Source organism: Engraulis encrasicolus, chromosome 16 (assembly GCF_034702125.1).
Source record: "Engraulis encrasicolus isolate BLACKSEA-1 chromosome 16, IST_EnEncr_1.0, whole genome shotgun sequence".
In the NCBI taxonomy this organism is placed as follows: Eukaryota; Metazoa; Chordata; class Actinopteri; order Clupeiformes; family Engraulidae; genus Engraulis; species Engraulis encrasicolus.
In genome coordinates, this window is record NC_085872.1 from 3,299,390 (window position 1) to 3,325,974 (window position 26,585).

The 26,585-nt window shown below is 40.5% G+C and overlaps 1 protein-coding gene across 1 annotated transcript in view; it reads right to left on the reverse strand.

Moving 5' to 3' along the window:
- Positions 1-25,572, reverse strand: part of pds5a (PDS5 cohesin associated factor A) — a 31,888-nt gene extending 6,316 nt beyond the window's left edge. Inside the window, exons 1-25 of the mRNA XM_063218289.1 lie at positions 25,479-25,572; positions 24,453-24,606; positions 9,113-9,316; positions 8,943-9,029; positions 8,712-8,809; positions 7,165-7,291; positions 6,815-6,895; positions 6,492-6,632; positions 6,053-6,168; positions 5,830-5,924; positions 5,578-5,723; positions 5,303-5,454; positions 4,367-4,480; positions 4,174-4,255; positions 3,640-3,688; positions 3,383-3,522; positions 2,602-2,717; positions 2,368-2,473; positions 2,080-2,240; positions 1,852-1,975; positions 1,329-1,487; positions 1,103-1,171; positions 859-995; positions 639-762; positions 220-424 (exon numbers count right to left, since the gene is read on the reverse strand). Of these exons, the coding sequence (XP_063074359.1) occupies positions 220-424; positions 639-762; positions 859-995; positions 1,103-1,171; positions 1,329-1,487; positions 1,852-1,975; positions 2,080-2,240; positions 2,368-2,473; positions 2,602-2,717; positions 3,383-3,522; positions 3,640-3,688; positions 4,174-4,255; positions 4,367-4,480; positions 5,303-5,454; positions 5,578-5,723; positions 5,830-5,924; positions 6,053-6,168; positions 6,492-6,632; positions 6,815-6,895; positions 7,165-7,291; positions 8,712-8,809; positions 8,943-9,029; positions 9,113-9,316; positions 24,453-24,566 (2,947 nt within the window). The 5' untranslated portion in view covers positions 24,567-24,606; positions 25,479-25,572. The remainder of the gene's footprint in view (positions 1-219; positions 425-638; positions 763-858; positions 996-1,102; positions 1,172-1,328; positions 1,488-1,851; positions 1,976-2,079; positions 2,241-2,367; positions 2,474-2,601; positions 2,718-3,382; positions 3,523-3,639; positions 3,689-4,173; positions 4,256-4,366; positions 4,481-5,302; positions 5,455-5,577; positions 5,724-5,829; positions 5,925-6,052; positions 6,169-6,491; positions 6,633-6,814; positions 6,896-7,164; positions 7,292-8,711; positions 8,810-8,942; positions 9,030-9,112; positions 9,317-24,452; positions 24,607-25,478) is intronic.
- Positions 25,573-26,585: the final 1,013 nt, after the last annotated feature.

Below are 26,585 nucleotides of genomic sequence, written 5' to 3' on the forward strand. Positions count from 1 at the left end.
GAACTGCATATAAATGCACTCAGTGTCTCTTCAATGTGGTCTACTCCCACCAGACATTTTTCACCATCTCCTTAATACTGATCAACAGCAGTATGATGTTGAGCTGAATTCATTCTTGAAACTCTATGGCTGGTAGAGCAAAAGGTTACAAGTTCACATTACCAAGGTACTCAAATAAATACAAATGCCTGAGAGATCCATCTGCTGTAGTTCACTGACCGTTTGCCACTGTGTTCTGTTTCATGAACTCTCTTCGGAGGTTGATGTTTTTCAGTAAGCACTGCCGGGCGTGGGCACGACGCTCCTTCACCGGATCTTTCGCGCAGAGGGCAAACACGGCCAGATACTCAAGCGGCAGCGTCCACTTCATTAAGCCCACATGCAGCTTTTGGGCAAAGATTTGCCTCACCTGGTAACACTCGTCCTAGACATGACAGAGGGGACAGTGAAAAAAGAGTGTTGAGTCTCACTCAGATCTGAGTAGCTGCTCAATGGTTTGTCACAGCCTGGCTCAAAAACCATGACACAGAGGAGACAGACGAGAGGGTAAAGTTAACATTTTATTTCTAAAGCCCCAGACCAAAACCCCAGGCAGACGGGAAGAGCAAGAGTAGAGTATTGCAGTAGAAGGCACTTACATTTAAGACCAGTGCACAGAGCTGGAACTGTTCTGGGGTGATGATGTCATGGTAACAGGTCTCCTGGGCCAGCTTCATTATGGCACAGCCAGCTGCCAACCTCAACCGGGACATGTCCGATTTGCTAAAAAACAAAAACATCACCAACACATCAAGGCCTCCATCAACGTAAGCCATTCTCCTCAACACAAGCGGGCTCCATTCATTGCTGAGCACTCACCTGATCTTCCTTTGCTCTGTCAAATCACCCTCACTGACCAGCATGGCGGACAGCAGTCTCAGTGTGGAATTGGCAGACTTCGACTGATTGTTTTTCATCCCCAGTAACCAGCGAACCAAAAGCTTGATGGCCTGCACCTACAAAATAGAGAGACCGGCAAATGAGTCATTCAAAGAATTTTCAACCTGTTTAACTAAGAACCACTAAAAGTAGTAGTATGTCATTCCTCTCCAACGCTACTTACTTTAGCGAGCACTTCAGGAGACACCTCGACATCTGTGGTCCAGAGTTTGCCATTTCTATTCCCTGATGACTAAGAAGACATACATGACTAAATTAAATTCTGATATAAAACATCAAGCAGAAGAACATTTGAGAAAGTGAAATTTCATATCATAAAATGCTCCAGGATCCTCCAGGATTTGTAAGCAGAATGCAGTGCGCAAAAAACTGTTGACGTTGTTCCTTACTCTGTCATTCATGAGCAGGTCCTTGACGATGAAGTTTGCAACGATGGACTTCATGGGAGAAGCAAACTGATCTGGAGCCAGCATGGAGATATGGCCCAGCGAGACCAGGGGAGTGATCAGCTGCTCCGGCACATCAGCATTCAGGCTGCGAGACAGAGGCTGTGGTGGAGAAAGGTGGTTAGTAGGGGTGTAAATCACAGCCTCCATGATATCGAATAAATAAGTATAATTTTCAATACTTAAGAATCCCCCATATGATATGATTTTTTCCCCAATTACTTTTCCATTTCTATTATGTAATGGAGCTAGGGCATCGCAGGGGCCAGTGATTCGATTATTTTCGAGTCGACTGTTGGCCGTAGGACCAAATCATCGATACATATCGATTATTATTTGCACCTCTAGTGGTGAGACAAAAGGGAAAGGAGGTATACTCATGAAATAATATTTATATCATTCCAAATACTCATGCATGACCTATGAACACAGAATCAACAGTTAAGAGAATGCCATGTGTGCCCACCTCAAATATCTGGGCCAGCTGCACTTCTTTGTTGTGGAAGATGGTGTGGATGCAGTGGACCGCCTGCTTGGCCTGATGTGGGGTGCCACGCTTTGCTTTCTGATGCAGGACGGGAATCAGAGTTCTACACACACACACACACGAACAAACACACAGATAAAGCAACCGTTCCAAATTTTGGATACACATATGTCCAGTACGTCATACTGTTATATCCGTCTAACGTACGATCGTATCTGTGGTAGCTCTGTCTCAATCTTCTGTCCTGTGTTTCTGAAAATCTGTATGGCAGCTTCAGCCACTTTGTCATCTTCCATCTTTAGACACTGCAGAAGGGACTCGTAAGTCTCACTTGAGTGGAAGGCGGTGGGGTGAGTGAATGAAAGAACCTACAGAAATTACAAAGAAAACGGCTGATTAATTTACAATACATTCAAGCAGTGACGGATAAGACAAACAAGGCACAAAGTAAATACTTCACCATGGGTCATGAATCTAAATAAAACTTGCACAGACCTTGAGCAGCTCTAGACCTGAGCGGATGGCTGTGTCAGGTGAGACTCCTTCCTCCTCATCATCAGCTATTCCGTCAATGGATTTATTCAACAGTTTGACCAAAGCACTGTGAAGACAAACACAGGAAGAGTGTTAAAGTCTGCAGTTCCAGAAGACCACCACTAGGGGTCTCACAGAGGAAACATCACTGTTATACAATCTCTACTTGTATGACTGAGGGACTCCAACACATACCTGATGGCTTCTGAATCGATGTGTACTGGAGCAATCCGCTCCAGTAGGAACTTCACCATCTCCAGAAAGGGGTTCGTGGGCTGCTTGGGGAACGTCAGCTTCCTCGTGATTTCTCTCTGCAGACACGGATGACAACCATTTACAGTTTCATTCCATTACCACACAAGAATGCAAATGAAAAAAGTAAAAAGTAGGACAATATATATGTTTGGAACAGGTATTGAAACGCTTATAAATAATAGTGGTATGAATTCATACATTGGGACATTTGGCACTTTTATTTGCTAACATTTATTCATTGGGACATTTGACTTTTATTTGCTAATATTTATTAATTTACAAACACTTATACGTCAAATGCTTCCAGTCAATTTCCATGACATCTAGAGAATGACATTGACATTAATAGACACGTGTAAAGAAAGGCTTCATGTGTAACTTCTGCAGGTTAACATGATTGTCAATCCTGTTCCAAGTTCGGCACTTGTGGACTTAAGAGCATTTATTTTACATCATTGGCATCTGATATCGTCTGTTTCTGACTACAACACATCAAGTATCACATCAGCCATGAGAAAAAAAAACCTACATAAGTCGATGAACAGGTTGATAACCTTACGGTTTTCATTTTATATTTGCATACTCTCGTTAGTGGCTTTATGTGTCTTTACTAACAAAAAGTAAATGGAAGTGCATGTGTTGTCAAAAACAGACAGTAAACATAAGTGATGTTAAATGTCTCCACGAAGGGTCAAAAGGTTTGGGTGTGCGTGTGACTTACCACACACAGCTCGGCCTGTTTGCAAGAGCATGTGGGACTGATGAGCTGTTCCAGCTGCACACGCAGCTTTTCGTCCTCCCCAAGGACCTGGTTAAACTTCTTCATAAAGTCCTGAGCTTTACCTGGATCTGGCAGGTTCTCTACACACACACACACACACACACAACATATACACACATGCATGCTAAATTCACCAAGAAAGGGCATTTACCCAATTTAACCAAATCAACATTTAAGGGAATTTCCAATCAACTTACTGGCAATGGCCATCAGCTTCGCAAACATGGCAGTATTGTTGGCTTCAGACTGCAGATGAAAAACACAGGTTATCGGTACAACCCTTTCGCACAAACACTTACAACTCAATACTCACTGAGCTCCTTTAAATGCACATCAATAAACCGTTTATGATCAGGTTTTTGGAGTAACCTGTTTATTCAAGTGCTCATGTAAACTGAATAAACGGTTTATGATAATTGGTTTATTGCAGTTATCGGTTTATGAGAAATCCGATTCGCACAGGTAGATTTTTGGCTAAAAAACTGATTTCTCAAGACATGTATCCAGCACAATTGGGTTATTATCGGGTTATTGACATTCTAGAATGATAAGTAGACCATCACATGCCTTGAATTGTAGCTTTGTGTCACACACTTGAGTGGAATACATGTGCCCGAAAGACTGTTTATTTTATTCCAATAACCCGATTATTGTTGTAATGTAAAACGGCCTCACCGACTAACGGTATTTTCATATACATTTCCTCAGAGATGCTGAGGTGTGGTTCTCACCGTGGGAAGTTTATGAAGATCCAGCAGCTCCCTCACCAACCCTCGGACCATGTTCTGACATTTCCACATCTCATTCAGAGCCCTGATGAAAAAAATGTAGAAGATAAGAGGCTGATGCCAACACAAGACCACAAACCATCCAGGAACTGTACGGTACTATGGTAGAAGTGAAGTGATTAGTTGAGATGAGTACTTGACTGCGTTGGTGTCCAGGCAAGCGTAGAGGTAATAAAGGCATCTCATCTTCTCTTCAGTCTCCAGAGTGTGAGGAACCATGTACTGAGCAAAGATCTTCTCCACAAGCAGCCTACCAGGAAACAGAGAGAGGGCAGTTTAGAAAAGCTGATTTATCAGGGACAAAAACAATCTCTTTTCACATGTATGTCTTTTCACAAATGATTGAACAAGAAATGTTATTGATCTTACTTTGGTCCTATTTGACCCTTTGCATGTCTACACATTTGGCCTACCCACCCTAAATACCAGCAGTAACTACAAGCATACTCTATAAGTGTGCCTTTAAAGGTGCACTGTGTAATATTTTTAGCAGTTTCTTTCCAGACTTAATTTTACAAATATTACCTTTTTTCACAAATACTTACCACCATCAAGTATTCTGTATGACTGGGAAAACATGAAAAGTTGGATCTTCTTCAGGTCTGCCATTTTAAATTTCCGGAAATTTACATATTTAGCTGCAAAACTTGCTGTACTTTGGTCATACTAGTAAATATTAGTTTATTACTTCCCAAATATTCACGAAAAGATCAAATTTGAGAATAGGCAGTACAGTTTCAATGAGCAACAGAGTTGCAATACCTACTCGGGCCAACATCCTACACAGTGCACCTTGAACCCATTTTGTCTTAAGCCCTTTTTGGGAAAGGGTGCCTCGCTCTTCCTATTAAATCCTAAATATCTCAGCCTCCGAAGCACATACAAACATGAAACGAGTTACATTTAAAAGCCAAAACCCTCCCCTTACATTGTAATGTGTTCATTCAGCTCTAACATACCCACATAATTAGTAAAACAGACAAAATATCAAAGTCCTGAAAAACCTGTATATGTGTCTCCAGGAAAAATGGATTAAATAAAAAATTAAGTGTATAGAGGTAGTTATACGCACCGGTCATCAATGCTGTTCTGGTAGTAGATGTGTAAGAGTTTGTCTTTGATCCAGCTGATCTTCGCGGCAGACTCTTTCCCTGCCTCGTGATGAAGGCAGTACTTCTTAAACAGCTTGGCAAGACCCATCATCGCTTCCTTACGCACACGCCACTGTAACAGACAGACAGACAGGAGTTAATGGTTTATTAAATAAATTAAATGATAAACCAATGTTGAAGGTCATATCACCCATGAATTCCTACAACATCAGCAACTGCATCATTTCCCCCTTACCCTTTTGTCCAGAGTCCTCTCCCGGACAAACCCCAGTAACTGGTCATTCACCAGGTTTAGGTCCTTCTTTCCAGCGTTGATTATTGTTACAATGACATCATGGCGGATGGCCTCTTCTGGGTCATGTGACCGCACTTTAAGGAACTCTGTCATACCACAAACTCAAAGGTTAGTGCGTGTTTGAGTGTGTGCGTGTGTGTGTGTAAAATCATGAAGAGCATTCACACACATGGATGTAGAAATGAGACATACCCGTGAGGTCTTTTGCCAAATCAGGATGGTTCATCAGGCAATGGCTTGCAAACTTCACACATTCCAGTCTCACTGGGACATGAATGTCATTAAATCTAAAAAAGAATTAAAAAAAATAAACACACTACAGTGTTAAGATATTACTCAGGTTAATTTAAAGGTCCCATTTAATAAGCCCATCATGACTGGTCCTTAGTTCAAGCAGACAAAAGGTTGGTCTTACCTTCCCAGGAAACACTGCCAGAGTGGCCTGTTTTGAGTGGCCAGCTGAGAGTCTTTCACACCAAACAGTTTGGCCAACAACCTCACCACTGCCAACCGCTCCTCCCCATCATTACTCTAGATGAAGAAAAAATATACTCTGATTCATGCCTTCTACAAAACAATTACTTTTAAAAGTGGCCTTTTGCGCAGCAAAACAGATGCCAAGATTTGAATGGAATCATTTCACAAAATGTCCTTTGTAGGAACAGCGTGAAACTGAATCAGAAAATGAACCACATTAGTCTAATCATTAGTTTCATGATTGAAAATTGCATGATTGAAAAGTGTGTGTGTGTGTGTGTGTGTGTGTGTGTGTGTGTGTGTGTGTGTGTGTGTGTGTGTGTGTGTGTGTGTGTGTGTGTGTGTGTGTGTGTGTGTGTGTGTGTGTACTACCACACCTTTAGTTTGAACTCAAGCTGGGGCATTACTGACACCAGCAGGCGGGGATCGATTGCAAAGAGCTCCTGGATGAGATCAAACACATGCTCGGATAGGTCGCTCACTGAGGACTTCCCCAGTACCAGCACCTGGTTGAAAAACTGCAAAGGAGAATGACACAAAACTGAGCTGTTAGCACAGGTCCAGATATGCTTGTTTTTTAATTTTTATTTAACCTTTATTTTACCAGAAAAGGTCCCATTGAGTCACAGTGACTCTTCTTCCAGGGAGTCCTGGCCAATCTGATTTCTGATTTAACAATGGAGTATAACAGAGCACTTACATTGGCAATGCATGCTTCAATGGTCTGCACAGTCCGCTTCAGCAAAGACTTTGCCAAATCGTACGCCTGTTTGTTCAAGTTCTAGAAACGGGGGGGATAGGGGTGAAAGAAACAAGGTGGTTTGATTGATCATGCCCAATCATCTCCCATTTATCAGAGGAAGCTCTTCTACAGTCAACCAAACATACCATAGAATTGATAAGTTCTACAGCATTGTAATTCTACAGCATGTTTCAATCTAATTAATAAGTGAAATGACAACTTCAAGGTGCTCACACCATTAATTGTGGACTGGAATGAATCAATGGATGGTTATTGATTACATTGTGGCAAGTTGTGTGACTTGTTACCTTGTGGGCTGGTATGAGGTTGATGAGAATGGTATCCAGCAGCTCTTGTGTGACTCCATCTCCCTCCATGATGATGGAACTCATCAGATCCAACATGTGCATCTGTACTTTCTGATTATGACTGTTACTGTAACACAGTGATACAATGTAATGACACTCAGTATGTAAACCTAATCCCCGGCAGGTGGTGGTTACACAATATCAAACATATTGACTTCGGAGTTAGTGGATGCTATGGGATGCTTGCGCTGCACACATACATCATGAGCTAACAATGTATGAATGCGCAATACTGAACAAAAAAGAACCTCAACATTTTAATAATCAGTGCAGAATGCTCAAAGGCTCAGTGTGCGAGAGAAGGACTGAAGTGAGAAAGTAGACCAAACAGAAAGTCGTGCTTCCATGTGATGCACAACATTTCACTACCAAGTCAAATTTTGCCCATAGTTCAAAGATCCATGCACAGCATCTAGGTGCTGGTAAATGCAGGAGTGTTCGATTTTGGCCATCTTCATATGGCCTTTCATATACATAAGCCCAGCATCTCAAAACTTGTTTACAAAGCAATAAAGGCAGACAAACACCCCCAGAGCATTGTGGTTGCAATAGTCAAGCAATGCAAAGATAAATGCAAAGGTAAAGCAGGCATGCTGGGAAACTTCCCATGTAGCACAACCAAATGTCCTACCCACACACAACATGGTTCCAGGTCAACCAGTGTTTCTCGAAATCAGGGACGTCTCAATACTCAATAACTGCATGTCATTGTGACCTTGCACTGTTCAAAAGCCAAACATCCTTTAGGATGCTAACAAGGACGGATTCCTTGATTCAAAGATTTTTCAAGGCCGCTCTAAAATGCCTACTCGCTATTAGAAAATATCCTCAATTCTCAAATCTTATACACCCACACCAAGTTGTGAAAGATTGCCATGGAAAAGCAATACATGTATGCTGCTTACTGTTTTTGAATCGTTCAATAGCATAATAACAAACTTTTTTACTCTACTAATATCCCAAATTTTCAAAGTAGCATGTCAGCCAAAATAATACCAAGTTATCACATTGCAAATGTTAAAATACAGCAAGGTTGTTAAACAATTGGAAAGCATTTTGATAGGCAACAAAATCACATCATCTGAGTCATGTGTAGTCACGGGATATATTTTGACTTTGACATAGCCCATGTCATCCGAATAGTTGCACCGAAAATTGAGTATGATGTCCCATATATATTGGACTGCAGTTGTTAAATAAAGTGAATACATAACAAGTCGGCAAAGTAAAGTCCATCCAAATAGCCAAATTGCATCAATATGTGTGGGTTCCTTGAGATCGTCAACAATCATTTCTCCCAAGTTGGATTACAATTCGTCAAAATGTTGCACATTTGATGAGACATGCTTCTTGGCAGCTTCAACAAATTGACTGAGTCAAAGCGCTTGCATGTCACAGCCATTCATTTGCTTGCAACTTTGTACCCCCCAAAATGTAACAATCGGTTTGGTGATGATCAGACGTATGTGAAATGTTGAATGACTTACTTAATAACAGAGAAGAGGGTTTTGAAGAGCTGTATGAAGATATCGTTGCAGTCCTCCAGCTCAAAGCATATATTGTAAGACTTAACCCATGCCAGATTCTGTAAAAGTCAAAATGTTTATTTGCATCGCATAGATCAGTAAACACTGACCAAATATGTAAACCAATAGGTGTTTAACATCTGCAGAATAAAATGCCACCAACAGCATACAAACTCATGTCTGTGTATTTACCTCTAGCAAGTAGAAATAGCGATTGAACTGGGCACTCTTGGTGTCCTCTAACCCTTTCAGCTGTCTTGTGATGAACAGAAAAATATCCTGCGGGCAACAAGAGATATTGGAGTCAAACCATCAACATGTTTAAGTCTAACACAAATGAATGCATGAATGTGTTTGCATACCTTGAGTTTGTCATGCATGGTGTAAGGTGCCTCTGGGGCATAAATGCGAAAGATGTCTGCCAGACAGCAGGCCACAAGCAGCCTGACATCTTTATTGGGGTTCCTCAGAAAGAACTCTGACGCCAGATGCAAAGCCAACCCCAAGTACTTCTGTTTGTCCTCCTCGGAGTCCTGGTCCATGTCCATGTACGTCTTCACCACCATCTAGGAAAAGCAGCAAAAGGACAGTAGATGTTAAGCTTCTCGCTCACCATTTTGCTCACAGATGTTTTGTCAACAATTGTATTGAATAACATCTTTCACAAGAACAATTAGAAGGGAGTAATAATGGTGAAAACATCCCTCCATAATGCTGAAGGAGCTGAACTTCCGTCCTTGGAGTGTGTATGGGAAAGAAAAATAATGAAATATGAAAATTCAACATGGTTTGTGTGCAGTTCAAATGTGAAAACATGTATTGCAAGTTAACAACATCAACTGTTTTCATGTCCGTCCCTATAGCATGGTCCATGGTAGCAATGGTCATTACATGAATATGGCAGATTCAGATATAGATACAAATTCAATTCTTCCACCTTACACTAGTGCAGTGGTTCTCAAACTTTTTCCATCATTCCCCCCTCAGAGGGTCTGGATGCCTCCGAGCCCCCCAAGCAACAGCAGAACTCGTGCAGACTAATTTTACGATCACTGCGTAGATTCAAAGGAGAGGTGAGATAAAACAAAGAGGGACTGCAGTCGAATGCAGTGCAGATATGTGTTCATTTCCTACTATTCAAATTCATGACAATTAATAATATAATGTTGGTGAGGTCTTTAAACGTATTGGCTTATTGGCAAGACAGGAAATAATTTTCTTAGGGAAAAAAACAAAAAACAAAATCAGATGTCACGCGCCCCCCCAGGGGGGCTTACGCCCCACTTTAAGAAACTGCACTAGTGGCTTGCTCATCGATGCTAGAGTTTATATCCATACTGGCAAATACAGGGGTTGGAAAAAATAATGGTAACACCTGTCATTTTAGTGTGGAAGCTTCCTCTTGCATCCACAGTTAATCCTGTTGGATGTGGTTCATTCTCCTTGGCGGTATGCAGACATTTTTGAACTCTGATATGTCACCCATAATGTTGTGTGCATATTGCATAATTCTGAGTAAAACTGTGTTCTTACCCTGCTAATTGAACCATCACACTTCACTTTACAGTGGTGCAACGTGCAATTAATAAAGATTGGCCAACAGGCTGGTCCACTTGAGCTAGGAAATTTCCCACACTAAAATGACAGGCGTTTCCGTTATTTTGTTCAACCCCTGTATATGTATATGTGTCCGTTTACATCTGTGGATCAATTACTAGGTCAAACCGTGTAAGCGATGGGCAATAGCCTATATTTAGTGTAAAATGTAAAACAATGAACAGATGTGTGCAAGCCCAAGATTAGCAAGTGCTAGCAAGATTCATAGCATAGTAGCTTGGGATAAGCTGTTGACAACATTCGAAAGCCAATGTGGCAGCAATGCAATGTGTGCATTCCGCGAATAGATGTTTATTTGTGTGCATGGGCCCATTTGTTGTTTGGTAGGATGGAGTGCAAAATAGCCCATGAACACATTTTGAAATTTGGTCAGTGTTGTGGCAAGTGTTTTGTTACAGAAAAGGGAGACATCCGTAGCCCATAAGCTAGTGAGAGAGGGTCATTTTACGCACACCCTCAAACAATTCTTTGCGAAAAATTACCCCCAGTCAAAATTTTCCTAAAATAGTCCATGACATCTAATAATAAACCCTAGACAGGTAGCCTCTGCTTTAAGAAAATCCAACGTAGGCCTCATTTACCCCTCATTGCATCAAACTTTTCCTAAAGTAGTCCATGGCTTATAGGCTCCATTTTCCACCCAAGTTAAGAGAAGGAGAGATCCCAATGTCGCTTTTTCTCACACCTGACGTTGCATCAACTTCTCTTATTATACATGTGGCATGTCACAAGCCGCAAAAGGTGCTTGTAGCCCATGTAATGAAATGTAGGCCTCCCTACCAGCAAAGCAAAAGCCACATAAACTATGGCTCGTCATGTCCTGGGAACAGAAGTGTTCAGCTTGGATTTAAATATTTGCTGATTATGAAAATATTAGGCCTACTCAAAGCAGCCGTGATGCTCGTTGCTCTGTTCTAGTTCATATTGAGTATTAATAGAAACTTCTCCAGAAAAATCAATAGGCGGACAAGACACACTGATTTCAGAATCTGAGGAAGACCGAGAGGTCGAAACGTCATCATGCTTGCCCTTGAATTAATTAATAAAAAGAAGAAAAAAAATAACTTAAAGAAGAAAATCCAAAGGAGTGTGCGAACCCTTTTTCCAAAAATAGAAGTGTTACCATGTAATAAATTAATAACACCGCACAGACCCTCCGGAATAACATTCCCATAACGCATCGTTCCTTTAAAGATTATATTAATTCAATCATGATGAAATCCAGATTTTTTTTTCATAGATTAATACTGTATGGTGATTTGAAGAATCATTAGGAATTTTTCAAACCCAAGTAACACTTTCAATTCACTTTCACTAACACACTCTGAAGAACTCTGACAGCATATCAACTATTTTCACACCAGTGTTAAGGTGGTGGCCTTTTAAAACGAGACCCTTTGTGCTGTTAGCATGACCAAATCAATGCACACTTCCATCATACGCATATTAGACAGAACCCCAAAAGTCCCTACAACAAAAAGGGAAAGGAGAACGTTCATGCAAATCAGCTTCATTCTGGATCATCCTACAGCACGGAGCAATTTGTACGACCTAATTACAGTAAAAACTACAATTTAAAGCCACATCAGATTAGGTTTACGTTGAAGGTAGGGTAGGCTTAGCCTCTCGAGCCATCCTACGTACTTCCGCCAAAGGATTGGCTCCACTACGGTAGTCTGGCCTTGCTCTTCTGTGGAGTGTCAAGATCGGTGGGATTTTGATCACAAACGCCCCTCATCTAATCTAATCAGAAAACAGCCAATAAGCGAATAAGCGCCCCACGAGGGGGAGAAAGGGGGAGGACGCTCGTGACGATGACGAAAACGTCTGTGCCAATGGCTCTGGTCTGCGCCATGTTGTTGTTGAGTAACTGTCGGCCATTGGGTAAGAGCTGTCCAATCATTTCAAACCATAACTGAGTGCAAACTTACCGCTTCCTGCAATCGTGTCAGATCACACAACTTCTAGACCATAAATACGAAATGAAATAGTAGTATTATGGGATGGTCAGGACCAGGCTAGGGTAGGCTATGTTGGGAAAAAAATATTTCAGCAAGCTAAATTTGATTCACTGATGAAAAATAATGTTCACAACTGTTCATAAATAAATAAAAAACATACATGATTACATGAGATGTCTTTGTTTTACACAGTGTAAAAAAAAGACTAATGGGCATTGGACACATTCACAGCATGAACAACCAACTGCCTTTAGGACCCTGAAGAACGCTAGCCTGGTCTGCCTCCGTCTTTGAGAGGAGCAACTCTGTTCTGCAGAGTGACTGTGTGCAGAGAGAGGGGGATGGGCAAGCTAACCACCAGGACAACACAGTACAGGCAGTCTGCTTTGAGCACTGACTCGCTCGGCCCAGCAACTTGAAAATGAGACTTTGACTAACCAGTTGCATGCATGAGCCATGATACTCTTTGAATTGATGGCACATCCTTCACAAAAAAATGTGTCAGCAGAGCACCATTTCTACTACTTCAGAAAGAAGCACATGTACTGCATTCATTTTCACACGTCAGAAACAAAGCCATTATATAAAATAAAATAAGCTCTCATAGCAACAGCAACACGTTACATCAGCTGTAAAGTGCCCTATACCCAAAAACGAATGGTAGGTTTGTGTTCTACACACAGACTCCGTACTAATGTTAATTTTTAACCAAATTCATACTGTGTTCTACACTCTTACTTATTGCAAAATAGCATTCTACAACTTCTGGGCGACACCCTACTTTTGGGACCAAATTAAAAAAGCAGAAGGTAAGGTAAGATCTATTTATGTTTTGTTTTTCCTGGATTACATGGATTGTGTCAGGAGGGGTCTCCTGGCAAGTGATGCAAACTATTAATTTCTGTGGGACGCAAGTCACAGAAGAAACCATTGAACGCTGCTTCTACAGAGAGTTCTGACAAGGCAGTGCGGTAAAATCAAGAGGTTCTAGTGTGACTAAAAGTTCAGTTATACTGAATTTTATGGAAAATTAAGGTGCTCAACAAGAGGTGACTAGCCAATTACGTTCGCAAGTGGGCTACATAATTTTACAGTGCACAGCAGTAATAAGTACACCCCTATTAAACAATAGTTCTATAAACACAAACAATATCTCCACAATATGCATAGACTAAGCTTACATTTAATACAATAAGTCTTATCTGATGAACATACAAATTAAAAGTACATTTCATGACTTAAATTACATATTTTCTGTTTTCTGTAAATTAGGGTGGTGCAGAAATGAATACACCCCAATGACAGATGGATCTGCACCCGTCTCAGAGACATCCAGGTGGGCCACAAATTAGCACCTCGGGAGGAGCATCTTTTGATGAGAATGGTTATAGAAAGGTGTAATGCAAGTTCACCACAGTTATTTAAGGAAGTAGAAATCTAAACTACTACAACTACTTCCCTTGACACAATATGCTGCACATGGCGAGGCACGGCTTGTGTGGGTGCAAGCAACGCTGCACAACTTTTATTTGAAAAGTATCGAATACATGTTGGTTGTATGAATATACAGTTAGGGCCAGAAATATTTGGACAGCAACACAATTATCATCCTTTTCCACCCTATACCCCACCACAATGGATTTGAAATAAAACAAACAAGCTGTGCATTAACTGTAGACTCTCAGCGTTAATGTGAGGGTGTTAAAATCCATATCGCATAAACAGGAATGAAATAGCAAAGTTTTTTGTGTGTGCTGCCCACTTTTCAAGGGATCAAAAGTAATTGGACAGTAATTCTCAGCTATTTTCCAGTCAGATGTGTGTTATTCCCATACTACAACATCACCAAGATGTCAATACAAGGTCTTAGAATTCATTTGAAGAGTTCAGAATGTTGGAAAAAAGAAATACCAGAGCAACACCAAATTACCTGGCAGACATGGAAGACAAATGCTGTGGATGACAAGCAATATTCTGTATCTGGTGAACAAAAACCCATCTCCCAACAGTTGGCCAGATGTAGTACAGTGTCCAGGTGAACGGTGGAGACATGTCCAAGGCAACAATCAAGAAAAAGATCAAGAAAGTTGAGGAACACTTCACCATAGGAAATACAGAGGGTTCACTAAAAGATGTAAATTATTGATTGCATCAGAAATAGCAATACCAGATTTGGCTTTGCCAAAAATGTCTTAAAAAGACTGTATAGGTCTTGAGCTACATCCTATGGACAGAGGAGACAAAATCATCTCGTACAAGGGTAATGGGAAGAAATGAGTATAGAGAAGGGAAGGAACTGCTCATGATTCAAAGCATACCACCCAATCAGTGAATCATGGTGATGGTAGTGTCATGGTGTGGGCATGCATATCTGTCAATACGATTATTCCCTTGTATTTATTTATGATGAGGACTACCGACAAAAGCCACAGGATGAATTCTGAAGATTTTCAGGCTATATTATCATGTCATATTAAACCTAATGGTTCTGAACTCATTGGACAATGCTTCACATTGCAGATGGACAATGACCCAAAGCTTCATCTGAAAGCCACTAGCCATTTCTACTCCCAAAAAGTGGAATATTATTCAATGGTCCAGTCAATCACCTCACCTGAGTACGGGTGAGCAAGCATTTCACTTGCTGGAGGCAAAACTGAAGGGAAATACCCTAAGAATAAGCAGGAACTGAAGACTGTTGCAATAGAGAGCTCACCATAGCATCACCAGGGATAAAACCCAGTGTCTATTGATGTCTATGGATTGCAAATTACAGGCTGTACTGACTGGAAAGTATTTGCAACCAAATAATTAAAAATTGAAAGTTTGATGTATAAATACAAGACTGTCCAATTACTTTTGGTTCCTTAAAAATGGGGTGGCACTGATAGAAAATGTCATAATTCCTTCACAGTTCACTCGATTTGGACGCAAACACCCCCATATTAAAGCTGAAAGTCTGCTGTTAATGTACATCTCGTTTGTTTAATTTCAAATCCATTGGGATGGTGTACAGCACCAAAAACATGAAAATTGTGCAGATGTCCAAATATTTATGGCCCTAACTGTACATGTTACATGTACATGTTGGTTGACATGAATACATGTCTGGCTCTGCCATCCAGTCGCTCTAGGTACTCCCAGTCAAGATTGTTCTCCGTTGTGGTACCCAAGTGGTGGAACAGTCTCCCAGAGGCAGCAAGACTAAGCACATCTCTTGCAGCCTTCAAGAAACAACTAAAGACATTCCTCTTTCGAGAGAATCTACTAAACTAATGCTTGAACTGGCCTTGCCCCAAGGCAGACTCCTGACATGATGTTTAGTTTAGTTTAGTTTAGTTTGTGAGTGTGTTTGTGAGTGTGTGTACTCGTTATTTACTCTTTATAAAAAAAAAAGTTTAAAAAAAAAAAAACTAACCCCTCTTTGCAACTGCACTTGTTATTCTGTATATCTCCTGTGCACTTTGTATTTGCTTGTGATGTTGGCTTGATTATGTCCTCTTTTGAAAGTCGCTTTGGTTATAAAGCATCTGCCAAATGCAATGTAATGTAATGTAATGTAATGTTGGTACCAGTGCTTGACAAACTCTTTTGCTTACTGGCCATTTTGGCTAGTGGCTAGTGGACTCACTGGCCATTCAGCCTTCAAACTAGCCATATTTTTCTTAATCATCATAACAGCTGTAATGTAATATGATGGGCTATATTGCTATAGTATTATAGGTTATGATGTAATGGGCTACAATATAATTAGGGCTGGGACTCAATTAAAAATAATAATCGCATTAACTACATAGAGGCTTTGAAATGTATTAATAGTAATATAGAAAAGTAACTTAACATTTCAAGTGTCACTGGCCTATGCATGTAGAGCAGGCTACAGGGAGGTACAGAGGAACTGATTGACCAAGAATGCCATTTGCTGTGTATTCACCAGAAAAGCAAAGCACAATGAACATTGAACATGCTGTATTGAGTAAGGGCATAAGCACAAACCTACATAAAAACTGCATTTTTCCCTTTGAGGTAGAAGGCAGTTTCATTTGTTTGTTCACTAAATGTTCGCACATATCCCACGCAGGACCGACTGATGTGCAAAGCTGATGCTATTTTCGCCTTCCATCAGGGTGAGAAAGAACACCTTTTCTGTGATATTTTTCATAATACACGTTACAAACAGCAAAAACTAAAAAACACACAGGTGCCCTTACTTGCCAAAGGAGCTACTGCTTTTTTTGTGTGTGTGCAGTTTAAGCAAGACAGACACCTGTGACACTGACATTCTGGAGTGCAATGTCTGCTGCACACCGTTTGACATTCGGGAACCACAGCAGAAGAAAAACTGTGCAGGACTAGTAGGGTATGAAAATATGCAAGCAAATCAGAATATAATAGGCCAACTACATACTGAAGATTATATGTTTAGTGACTTGTCCAAGTTTGTATCATCCTCACACTGTAAACTGATCTCAAACAATGGTCAATGTTTACCACTACTGGGTTGCAAAAAAATAGGTATACTGTGTTGCTCGTCAGTTAAGAGCAAACTTCGTTAATTAATTTTTATCTGGATGATTTTCAATGGTATCGTCACGACACATGCAGTGCTGAAATTTGCAGCGAGCTTTTTTTATAATGATCATACCCCAAAAAGCTACCGGCCAAATGGCTAGTAAGACTCAATTTGTTACATGCCAAAGCCAATTTTTACCCGTCGGTAGTGCACATGTAACCAACGAAATCCTGAATGAGGGAATACCAAGGGTGAGCGAGAATATTGAAAATTGAGAATGAGACTTGCAGGACATTGCCAAAGGCACGCAGAACTGCCAGCCAGCAAACTGGTGCTGTGGGAAGAGTCACGTGGGTGCCGGTTAAGAGGACATCCCACACTAACATATGTGGATATACTCAAGAAGGACACAGGAACCCAGAGTACCAGCAAATTGAAAAAATGCATGGAAAATCTCGATGACTGGTAGCAACGATGGAAGGCTCGTCTGAGGACGACCTAGAGCAGGGGTACTCAATTAAAAGTCCCCGAGGGCCAGTTTTTCAAAATTCCTCCCAATAAAGGGCCGGGCCGGGCTGACACGACACGACCCCCACCAAAAAAAAATATTTAAAAAAAAATAAAAAATGATAAGGCCTTTGTAATCACAAAACACACGCACTCACACCCACAGCAGATATTTAGCTTCCAGTGACAGGATGGGAGAACATTTCTCTCATAAAGGGCCTGCATTTTCCTGGAGTACTGTGAGTGAGGTGCCTGCCTTGCTCTCATTGCCACCCCCCAGCCTATATTTGCAGACTACATTCATAAACATTTATTTCTTAGTGAGAAAACCAATAAGCCTGAAGATAACACTTTTCAAACAAATGTTGCTTATTATGACTTTGTTTATGCAGCTCTCACATACATAATGAGAATCAGATGCAATAATGGACCCAACAAAGAGGACACATAGATAGGAGGACACCAGGTTTTGCCAACAAGAAAATGGCACATTGATGCAATGTTGATTAAATGCAACAGCCAATAATAAATCATCAAGTTGCTCATAACTTTGTTTGAAATCTTATGAGGGGCTTAGCTTTCCAAACGAACTATTTGGGGACTGTTTAAAAGTGTGAAAAGTTTATCAAGCAATTCGTTTTTAAGTAGGCTACCCCTAGTTCAAACACAATTTGCCTTCATTTGTGTTAGCAACTAGCTACAGCTAGTGCTAAACCAATTCGAAGTCCTAACACACTGTATGCAATGAAATGTGGACCATTACTTTCAAAAACGAGGCAAAGAGAACTTTGTAAATAATTTATTTACAAGTTCTACCGTACTTCCCTTCAGTAGTCTACCTCACAACAGCCTCTGCCACCCTCATAGTCACTTCTGTTTGGAGCCTGCAGGGAGAAACTGATTGAGGGGGCGGAGACACGGCACGCATCTTCCTAGCGTCTGTGGCGCGATTTCAAAATAAGAGCCGGCAGCGCGATCGGACCAAAAAAATAAATAAATAATTTTTTTTTGGTCCGATCGCGCAGCCGGCTCAAAAAAGTGGTATCAATTTTTTATTTTTTTTTTATTATTGTTTATAATTATTCGAGGGCCACAAATAGATGCCCCGCGGGCCGCTAATTGAGTATGGGGGCCCTAGAGAGAGGGTTGTGTCTTTGTGGGGTGTGAGTGTCAAGCCTTGGTTGGTACCGGTACTAAAATATTGGTACTGTGACAGCACTAGTAATTTCACAAAAATGGAAAAAATCTCATTTAAGTTACATAATTAAAATTATGTTTCCGTGGTAAGCTTCACAGATGTTGTACTCAATGCACATTATGGAAAGTTTACTGAAATATTGTTCAAAATGTAACTTTTCAAAAGGGGTGTACTCATTATTGCTGTGCACTGTATATGCAGAGGATTTTAACAGTTTCTGGTTCGTAAGGAAAAACCCTGATGACACAAATCTCCACATTGTTTCACATTAACAAAATCAACAGCACAATTGTATAAGTGTACTTATTCGACAAATCTTAGCGATGTTAAACTAGTGTTGCATTCCCTTCGTTAACTGGCAAAAGTTAAGGACAACAGGAGATTCTCGCATGATCTCAAAACTACAGCTAATCTTTATGGAATTTGAGTAAGTCAGGATTCTACTGGCTTCCATTACAAAACTCCTGTGAGTTCACCAACGTTTAAGCGTTAAGAGTGAAACACACCCATCTGTATTCAGTCTCTTGGGTAGAGAAAGAGAGAGGAAGGAAAACAAAGAAGCACGGAAATATTATTATTGTGGCCAAAAAAAGTCATCATGCTTGTAAAAACGTATTGTACGATATATTGACCTAATGAATATTGTAGGGATGCACCGATACCACTTTTTTGAAAACCGATACAAGTATGAGTACATTAATGTGTGTACTTGCCGATACCGAGTACCGATACCGATACCTTTTACCACCAAAATACAATGCAAATAAATGCATGGCCTTGTTTTTTTTTCACCTGTTATATTTTTATTGTCCATTTCCATGTAGATTTATAGAGTTAGTAAATGTATGAGGTGGCACTTTTATTCCATGCTGCTTTCAAGTCCACAGAACGTGACAAGAGTTTGCATTGTTTTGTGTAATAGCAGTATCGTTCCTGGTATCGGCAAGTGCTTGACGAGTACGAGTACGAGTATAATGAGCAGTATCGGTTCCGATACCGGTGCATCCCTAGAATATATCGAGTGACAGCCCTAATTGTAAGCTCCAGAGTACATTAAAACTCATTTGCTGCCAGCTATTTTCAAGCAGCTTCAGTGTTTTTTCAAAACCCAGACAATTAAGCTTTACCACCAACAGGACCAATTTATGTGTAGACGCCTAACAGTCAACACGAGCCAATTCATGTTAACTTTTGACGCAAGCATCTTCTCCATCGACAATGTATGTAATGCACATCCATCAAGTATCAAAAACTCAGGGGGCGTGGTTTGCTAGGCATCAGTGCATAATGGCGGATGAAGCACCGGGATGCATAGCCTTGGAGCCACGTCTGCATCAGGATGTGCCGACTATGTAAGCCCCCATCCTCAACGTCATTAATAATAATACATGCATTGCCAATTAACAGTTTGGTTGTGTTCAACGGTAATGACTTAGCCAGGCTGGCACCACCTAGTTCAGGGATGGGCAACTTTTATGATGAGGAGGGTCATGTTTGTTCATCACCACTGATCTGACGGCAACTCGCTGAGTTCGAGGTGCAGTTGGCTGCTCACTCTGACTCTGACCATGTTGTTTGGAAGAAATAGAAGTGTACTCTATTGGCCAACAGTATGATTACAAATGCAACCCCCCACAATTGTAATCGACGCATCGCAGCACCATGACAAAGTAACGGGGCCGCCAGCGGGCCCATCTGAGAGGCAACTTGAGCTTACATAGCCTACACCACACCAGTAAAAGATATGAGGCAAATAGTTCATTTCACCAGATTCTCTTGCTCTTCAAAACACTTTGAACTACCATAATCTATTAACTACACTCACCGGTCACTTCATTAGGAACCCCTCTCTAATGCTGGGTTGGACCCCCCCTTTGCCTTCAGAACAGCCTGCACTGCCCACTCGGGTAGGCTGTGGCATTCCAACAAAGATAAATGGGTACTTATTGGCCCAAATAGTGCCAAGAAAATATCCTTATCCTATCATTTCTCCAGTCTGAAACGTTGATGTTAGGCAGGGTTTACCTATGTTTTCATGTTGCTGATGGCACATTCTGACCATTCCACCTGAGTGTTGCAGTAGATATCAAGGCTGGATCTCAAATGGCGCACTAGTGCACTTCGGGCACTATGTTTCAGTGCGTAACTAATACGGCATACGCACTGAAACCTGAACACTAAAGTGCACAAGTGCGCCATTTGAGATTCAGCCCAAGACTCATCAGACCAGGAAACATTTTTCCAATCTTCTAGTGTTCTTTATAGTGACCCCCGCCACACCCCCCCAAAAAAAACCTCTCCAGTTCTACATGATTCACGTGAATGACCTAATTGGCCGGGAAAAAGGTGACGGTCACCAAAAGGTGACAAGTTTGCAGGTATGCAAATGATTGATTCAGCAGTCATTTAAAAAAAATCTGGTCATAATTTTTGTAATTACTGTTTTATCTACAGGGCGCATTGAGTGAGGAGGCGGGCCGCATGTGGCCCCCGGGCCTCCAGTTGCCCATCCCTGACCTAGTTCCTCTCAATTTCAGGTAGCGTGAACCAGAATGTGCAGTTGCCCAATCAGAGAAAGATCAGAAGGCCAACCCGAGCTTCAGCACCCATTTGTACTTAAACTTGTAATTAAAATCACATCAGTAGAACTAGCTTACTAAATTAGGCCGTCCTTATACTCCATGGGAGATCAATTGGCTGGTGCATTGATCCATAAATACTGGCCCTGCTAGCTGTAAATGGGTGGTTGACGTTTAAGGGCGTAACGCCAAAAAAAAACAAAGTTTTTCCAATTCCTGAAAAAATTGGAAAAAAAATAGAAAAAAATAAAGCACTTAGTGGTCCGTGGAATTTCGCCTAATTTTTGGGAAAATGTGTCCTGCATCGACACATTGCATAGGCATGTCACACCGCAGGAAATTCACTGCATTATGGCCATTTTAATCCCTTTTTTATACATGACTGACATCTGAGCTCATGCTAACTTGATAATGATATTGTGTTTTATCTTAATATGTGTTTTCATTCATAAAAAAAATGTTTTTCCTTCTATAAGAGTAGTCATATCACAGGACACCATAAAATTAACCTAAGCATTGCGTGACAGAAACATTGCAATATGAAGACATATTAAGAGGTTAATAGTCACCTTAAGCTTCCACAGAACTCTCCAATAACTGAGGTACTGACTGGTTAGGAGCCAGTCTTTAAAACCCTTGTTGTTGGCCTTGCAGCTGCCCGTTCACAAACATTGACATACATGTCACCCCACAGGACGCAATTTGTGTTACGAAATTGAACTTGTAGTTAATATTACTGTCTTGAATTTTTTTCACATTCACATATCTTAATATAAAGTTAATATTTATGCAATCATGCCAAATGCTTCATACATTATTCAAAATGTTGTTGGTTAATTTATATATATATTATATTTAAGGTTTCATTAATGTTACAGTCACACCGCAGGATATTTGATATATAATAAACCTTTACATAAATCTTAACAAAAATGTTTCTTCTCATCTAAGACTAATATGAAACATAAATGTACCACATCTTTATTGACAGTTGTTTTTAAGAGGAAAAATAACAGTTTTGTAGGTTTTTAACCAATGTTACGAAAAAACAAGGCGTCACGTCTCCCACCCATATACTTGAGTAAAGCCAAATGCTAGTGCTGCTAACTGTGGTCATGTCACAATCCTTGCTCTCATAGAAGACCAAATTGACGCAGTTGAACACATGATGTATGGCTAAGGAGAAAAACAGCTGTTTTTTTTACATACTTGATTGGTTTTATGACACTAGACTCTAATGATGGAAAAATAGCCACTTCTCTGAATATTTTTAGGACAACTATAAAACTTTGTCATCAATTTCGTCAAGTATCGAAATCATTTAGCGTTTCTTTAATACGTAGATATGAGCCATAGAAACGTCCAAGCAGTAGCAACTGGTTGAAGTAGAAATTATCCACCCATCATGTACAGAACGAATATGAATGCATTTTTCTAATTTCCACAAAGCGAAATGAAATGGGGTATTTTTATACCATATTTTTACACAGTTCCAAAGGGACATTTAACTGTTATGCCTCATGCCACAGGTAATCAAGCACACATACAGTACCTTACTTTAGTTGTAGATATTTGAGCAACACCGTTGAAATGAAATAAACGAACTGACCAAAGATGCTATTTTTCATTACACTAATATGCACTCATGAGAACAGACAGATGGAACCCAAGACTTCTTGCTGTATGTTATTGCAATTACATCCAGCGCTCATCTGTGAACAAAACTAATTCCAACATGCCATTAGGGCCGTCACTCAATAAGTCAATATATCGTACAATACGTTTTTACAAGCATGATAACCTTTTTGCCACAATAAGTTATTACATGCTTCTTTGTTTCCTTGTCACTTTTTCTTAGACTGAATATCAATAGGCACATTTCACTCGGCGCAATGATGCTTAAACGTAGGTGTACTTTTAATTTTCAATCTGTCTACCTTGTCCATCTCTCCATCTACCTATCTAACACCCCCTGCAGCGACGCTTTCAAAATTAAAAAGGGTGTATTCACATTTTTAACCCATTTTCATTATATTTTTTGAAAATGACCAAGAACACAATATTATCGTTTATCGCAATAATTTCTTGGCCAATTTATCGTCCAGCTAAATTTGTTATCATGACAGGCCTACATGTCATTCTTGCTACAGCATTTCAAAACAAGCATATTGTCATTGCGGCAACAAGGAAGGCATGCCACAATCTACCCAGTGTGGGTCAAGGCATATATCAATTTAAATGTATCTTGTAAATATTCCTCAGAATGGCACCGAGGCTCATATATAAATGTCCCATTCCAATCAAATTGTGTACGGCTTTGCACTGCTTCAGCTGCAGGTATTGGTAAGCTGTAAACCGATCTACATTCAGTGCTGTACAAGTCTTACTATACTGACACTTATTATCCTACAAGACCCCAAGCTATTCCCTGACGCTATGAACATTGTTTACAAAGACAAATGTACTTCAGTTTTGCCAACCTGTAGCCAATCAAGCGGTCAATAAAGACAGAGAACACCATCAGAAATTACATCAGACCATCAGAATGAGCATGAAGAAGTGTAATAAAATCAAATAGATCAGTCACTTTTGCCAAATTGCCTTGTCCGACCATAAAATGACTGCTACTGTTAGTCCTCTTCCCTTTTCAAAATCATAGGTCTAGATATTGGCAAGTTCAAAGTTTCAAACCAAGCTATTCTGAGGACACTCTGACACATGCTACCCACTATTGAAGACATTTGGAAACAAAGTCATCTTGTTTAATATAAAGATAGGCTTCATCTGATTATTCTCTCCACAACATGTCAAATGGATGGTTTGAATGTAATGTGTTACAAAAGGTAGCAAAGAATCAAAACAGGCAACAAAGCATGTGGCTGAAAACACAACAGGGCCTCATCAACTTTGACAGCCATTCACTTTAACTAACACATGCATCACCGGTAGAGCAAGGTGATTTCACTGTCATGCATAACGATACTAAACAAATAATTATATGAATAATGTGGATATTTACAGCCAGAAGACATATACGTGTTTGTGTTGTATAACGTGTGTGTGTGTGTGTGTGTGTGTGTGTGTGTGTGTGTGTGTGTGTGTGTGTGTCGCTCCACCAAGATTCTCACAAAGATTCTCCAATGACATTCCACCACTACCATTATGTGCAAGTGAAAGCTTGGACTCTCTCTGGCCAGATGAAAGTTAAGTCGACAGTGAGAAGTTGACTACTACCAAGACTAACTGAGAGCTGTTTTTGTCCAGAAAACCTGTTTGCAAATTCCATTTTGATAACATGGTGCTGGGTAGCAAAGGGTTGTCCTTTACCTTTAACCGTTTGACCACTTCGTCGTTGCTGATCTTATCAGTAATTTCCTTTATCCCAGGAGGATAGATGATTTTGCCGTCTCCCGCCGGCTTCTGTTGTTGCGGGAACTCCATGCTCGCTCAACAATTTATCCACGCAGTCCTCTACCGGCCTCTATGGGTCGGAAAACAAAAGTTCAGCACAGAGAATCTGCCGCACTTTCACAAAATACTATTTTAAACCCCTTACGAAAAGCCCACTTCTCTTCTAAAGCTGTATAAGTGTGCAAAAGAAGACCGCTACCCGATTACTTCAATGGAATGGGTCAAAAGAACATCAGATGAGATTTCAAAATAAAAACATCAGGATGAGGCTAGCTAGCAGGCTAATTTTAACCACAAAGCTAGTATCCGATGCACTCTTTACATTAAGATTTATCTTGGTCTACAAAGAAAAGCTTCTGGTGATCATGGGTGACACAAATCGGTGTCCATCTCTGCACAATACAATGCGAAATATGCAATCACCATTCAACAAAATATGGCAAACCCGCGTTCGGGTGGCTGAGAGACGCACACGTTAGCCCCCACACAGAGGTGAGGCGTGCTAACTAGCCTTTCCACAACTAACGTTACGGCCTAGCCATTTCAGTATCGGCTAGGCCACGAACTGTTTCAAAAGATCCCATGTACACTGTCACTTCAGGGGGGAAACACTCCACTCAACTAGGCACACAACTAGTTGGGAAACTGTGCTCCGTATGATTGTATATCTAAAGTAAATAAACTTTACACGGAAGAAAATCAACACATTTACTTGTTTGTTTAAAGTTCAGCTTTGTAGACAACCCACTGCTTCCCTCAACAGCTCTGAAAATCAAGAGGTTCAGCAGCAGTGGCTCATCGCCCTCCCTCCCCACGAAGTTGACTACAAGGATCTAAGATCTCAGTAAAAATAAATCTCCAAGCAAACAACTAGTTTCCCAAAGCCGGAAAATGTCGATAAATCTCACGGTACATAAATTAACATACATTTCCAGCACTTACCTTGCGCAGGAATAGTTTTAATTCATGTGTCAGGTTCAGGGTTGGTTTTTAGTTTCAGCACAAAAGCTGTCCTCTCAGCGGCGTTTGTGTATCCCTTGAATATATGAGACGGCAGCGCCGCCCTCGGCTCATATGAAGCAGCACAACAGAAATTCTCAGAAGGAATCAACCGGAAGCTTGTAGTTTTTTATCAGCTTGTTTTTTCTCGACTGTGGGGAAAATACTGGGAGTTTACATTTCCCACTCAAACAAAATGCCAGTACAATTAAGCTAACTCACCTCACGAAGACTACTATACAAAATTAAATTAACCTATATTGCTTTGATTTACTTCGATAAATCAAATAGCAGTCGTATAGGGCCTACTGCAATTGTCTGTCAGGCTAGGCCCTGAAGTCGACTCGTGTCCATGTTTAAAACAACGTGGGGTGGAACCAAAGTTGTTGGAACTCCATAAGCTGCCACCACACCATTTTCAAAATCCCAAAATTGTGTTATTGCATCTATGGACGTTTTGAGACAGATGTACGCACCCGCGTAACCCAGTCGATTACTGTGGCTAAAATAAAAGTGTTTTTGCCGTCCACTGGGACTTCACAACTTGCGTACTTGAAGATAGTTTGCGCAGAAATCAAACATGACTGAGTGTGTGAATTTATTTGTCACAAATTCAAGAACAACGAACACCGTCACGTCGACAATATTGTATAACCTCTCATCACCCTCGTCCTGTTTGTACTAAACGCGCGCGGCATTGCCTTCTCTAGAGCCCAGAGTGGAGGAGCGAGGAGGTGACTTTCCGCGGCACAGAATCCACCTCAAAATTCTATTTCCGGCCTTCGATTATTTTGAATCGAGATTATCCATGCATGCACACAGAAATGAAATCCACGAATCGATTTTTTTTAAGGCTACACTTTTTTCATTAAAGTCTACAGGTTTCTTCTAGGTTTTATAGCCTCCTTCAAGACTATCAAGACCATTCAAAATGACATTTTATATTTTTATCAAGTGTTTCAGGATTATAGTGCGACCAGAGAGGTTTTAACGTTAACATTATGTTCAACTGTGATGCGACGTACAATGCTATACACCTGCATTTGTGTT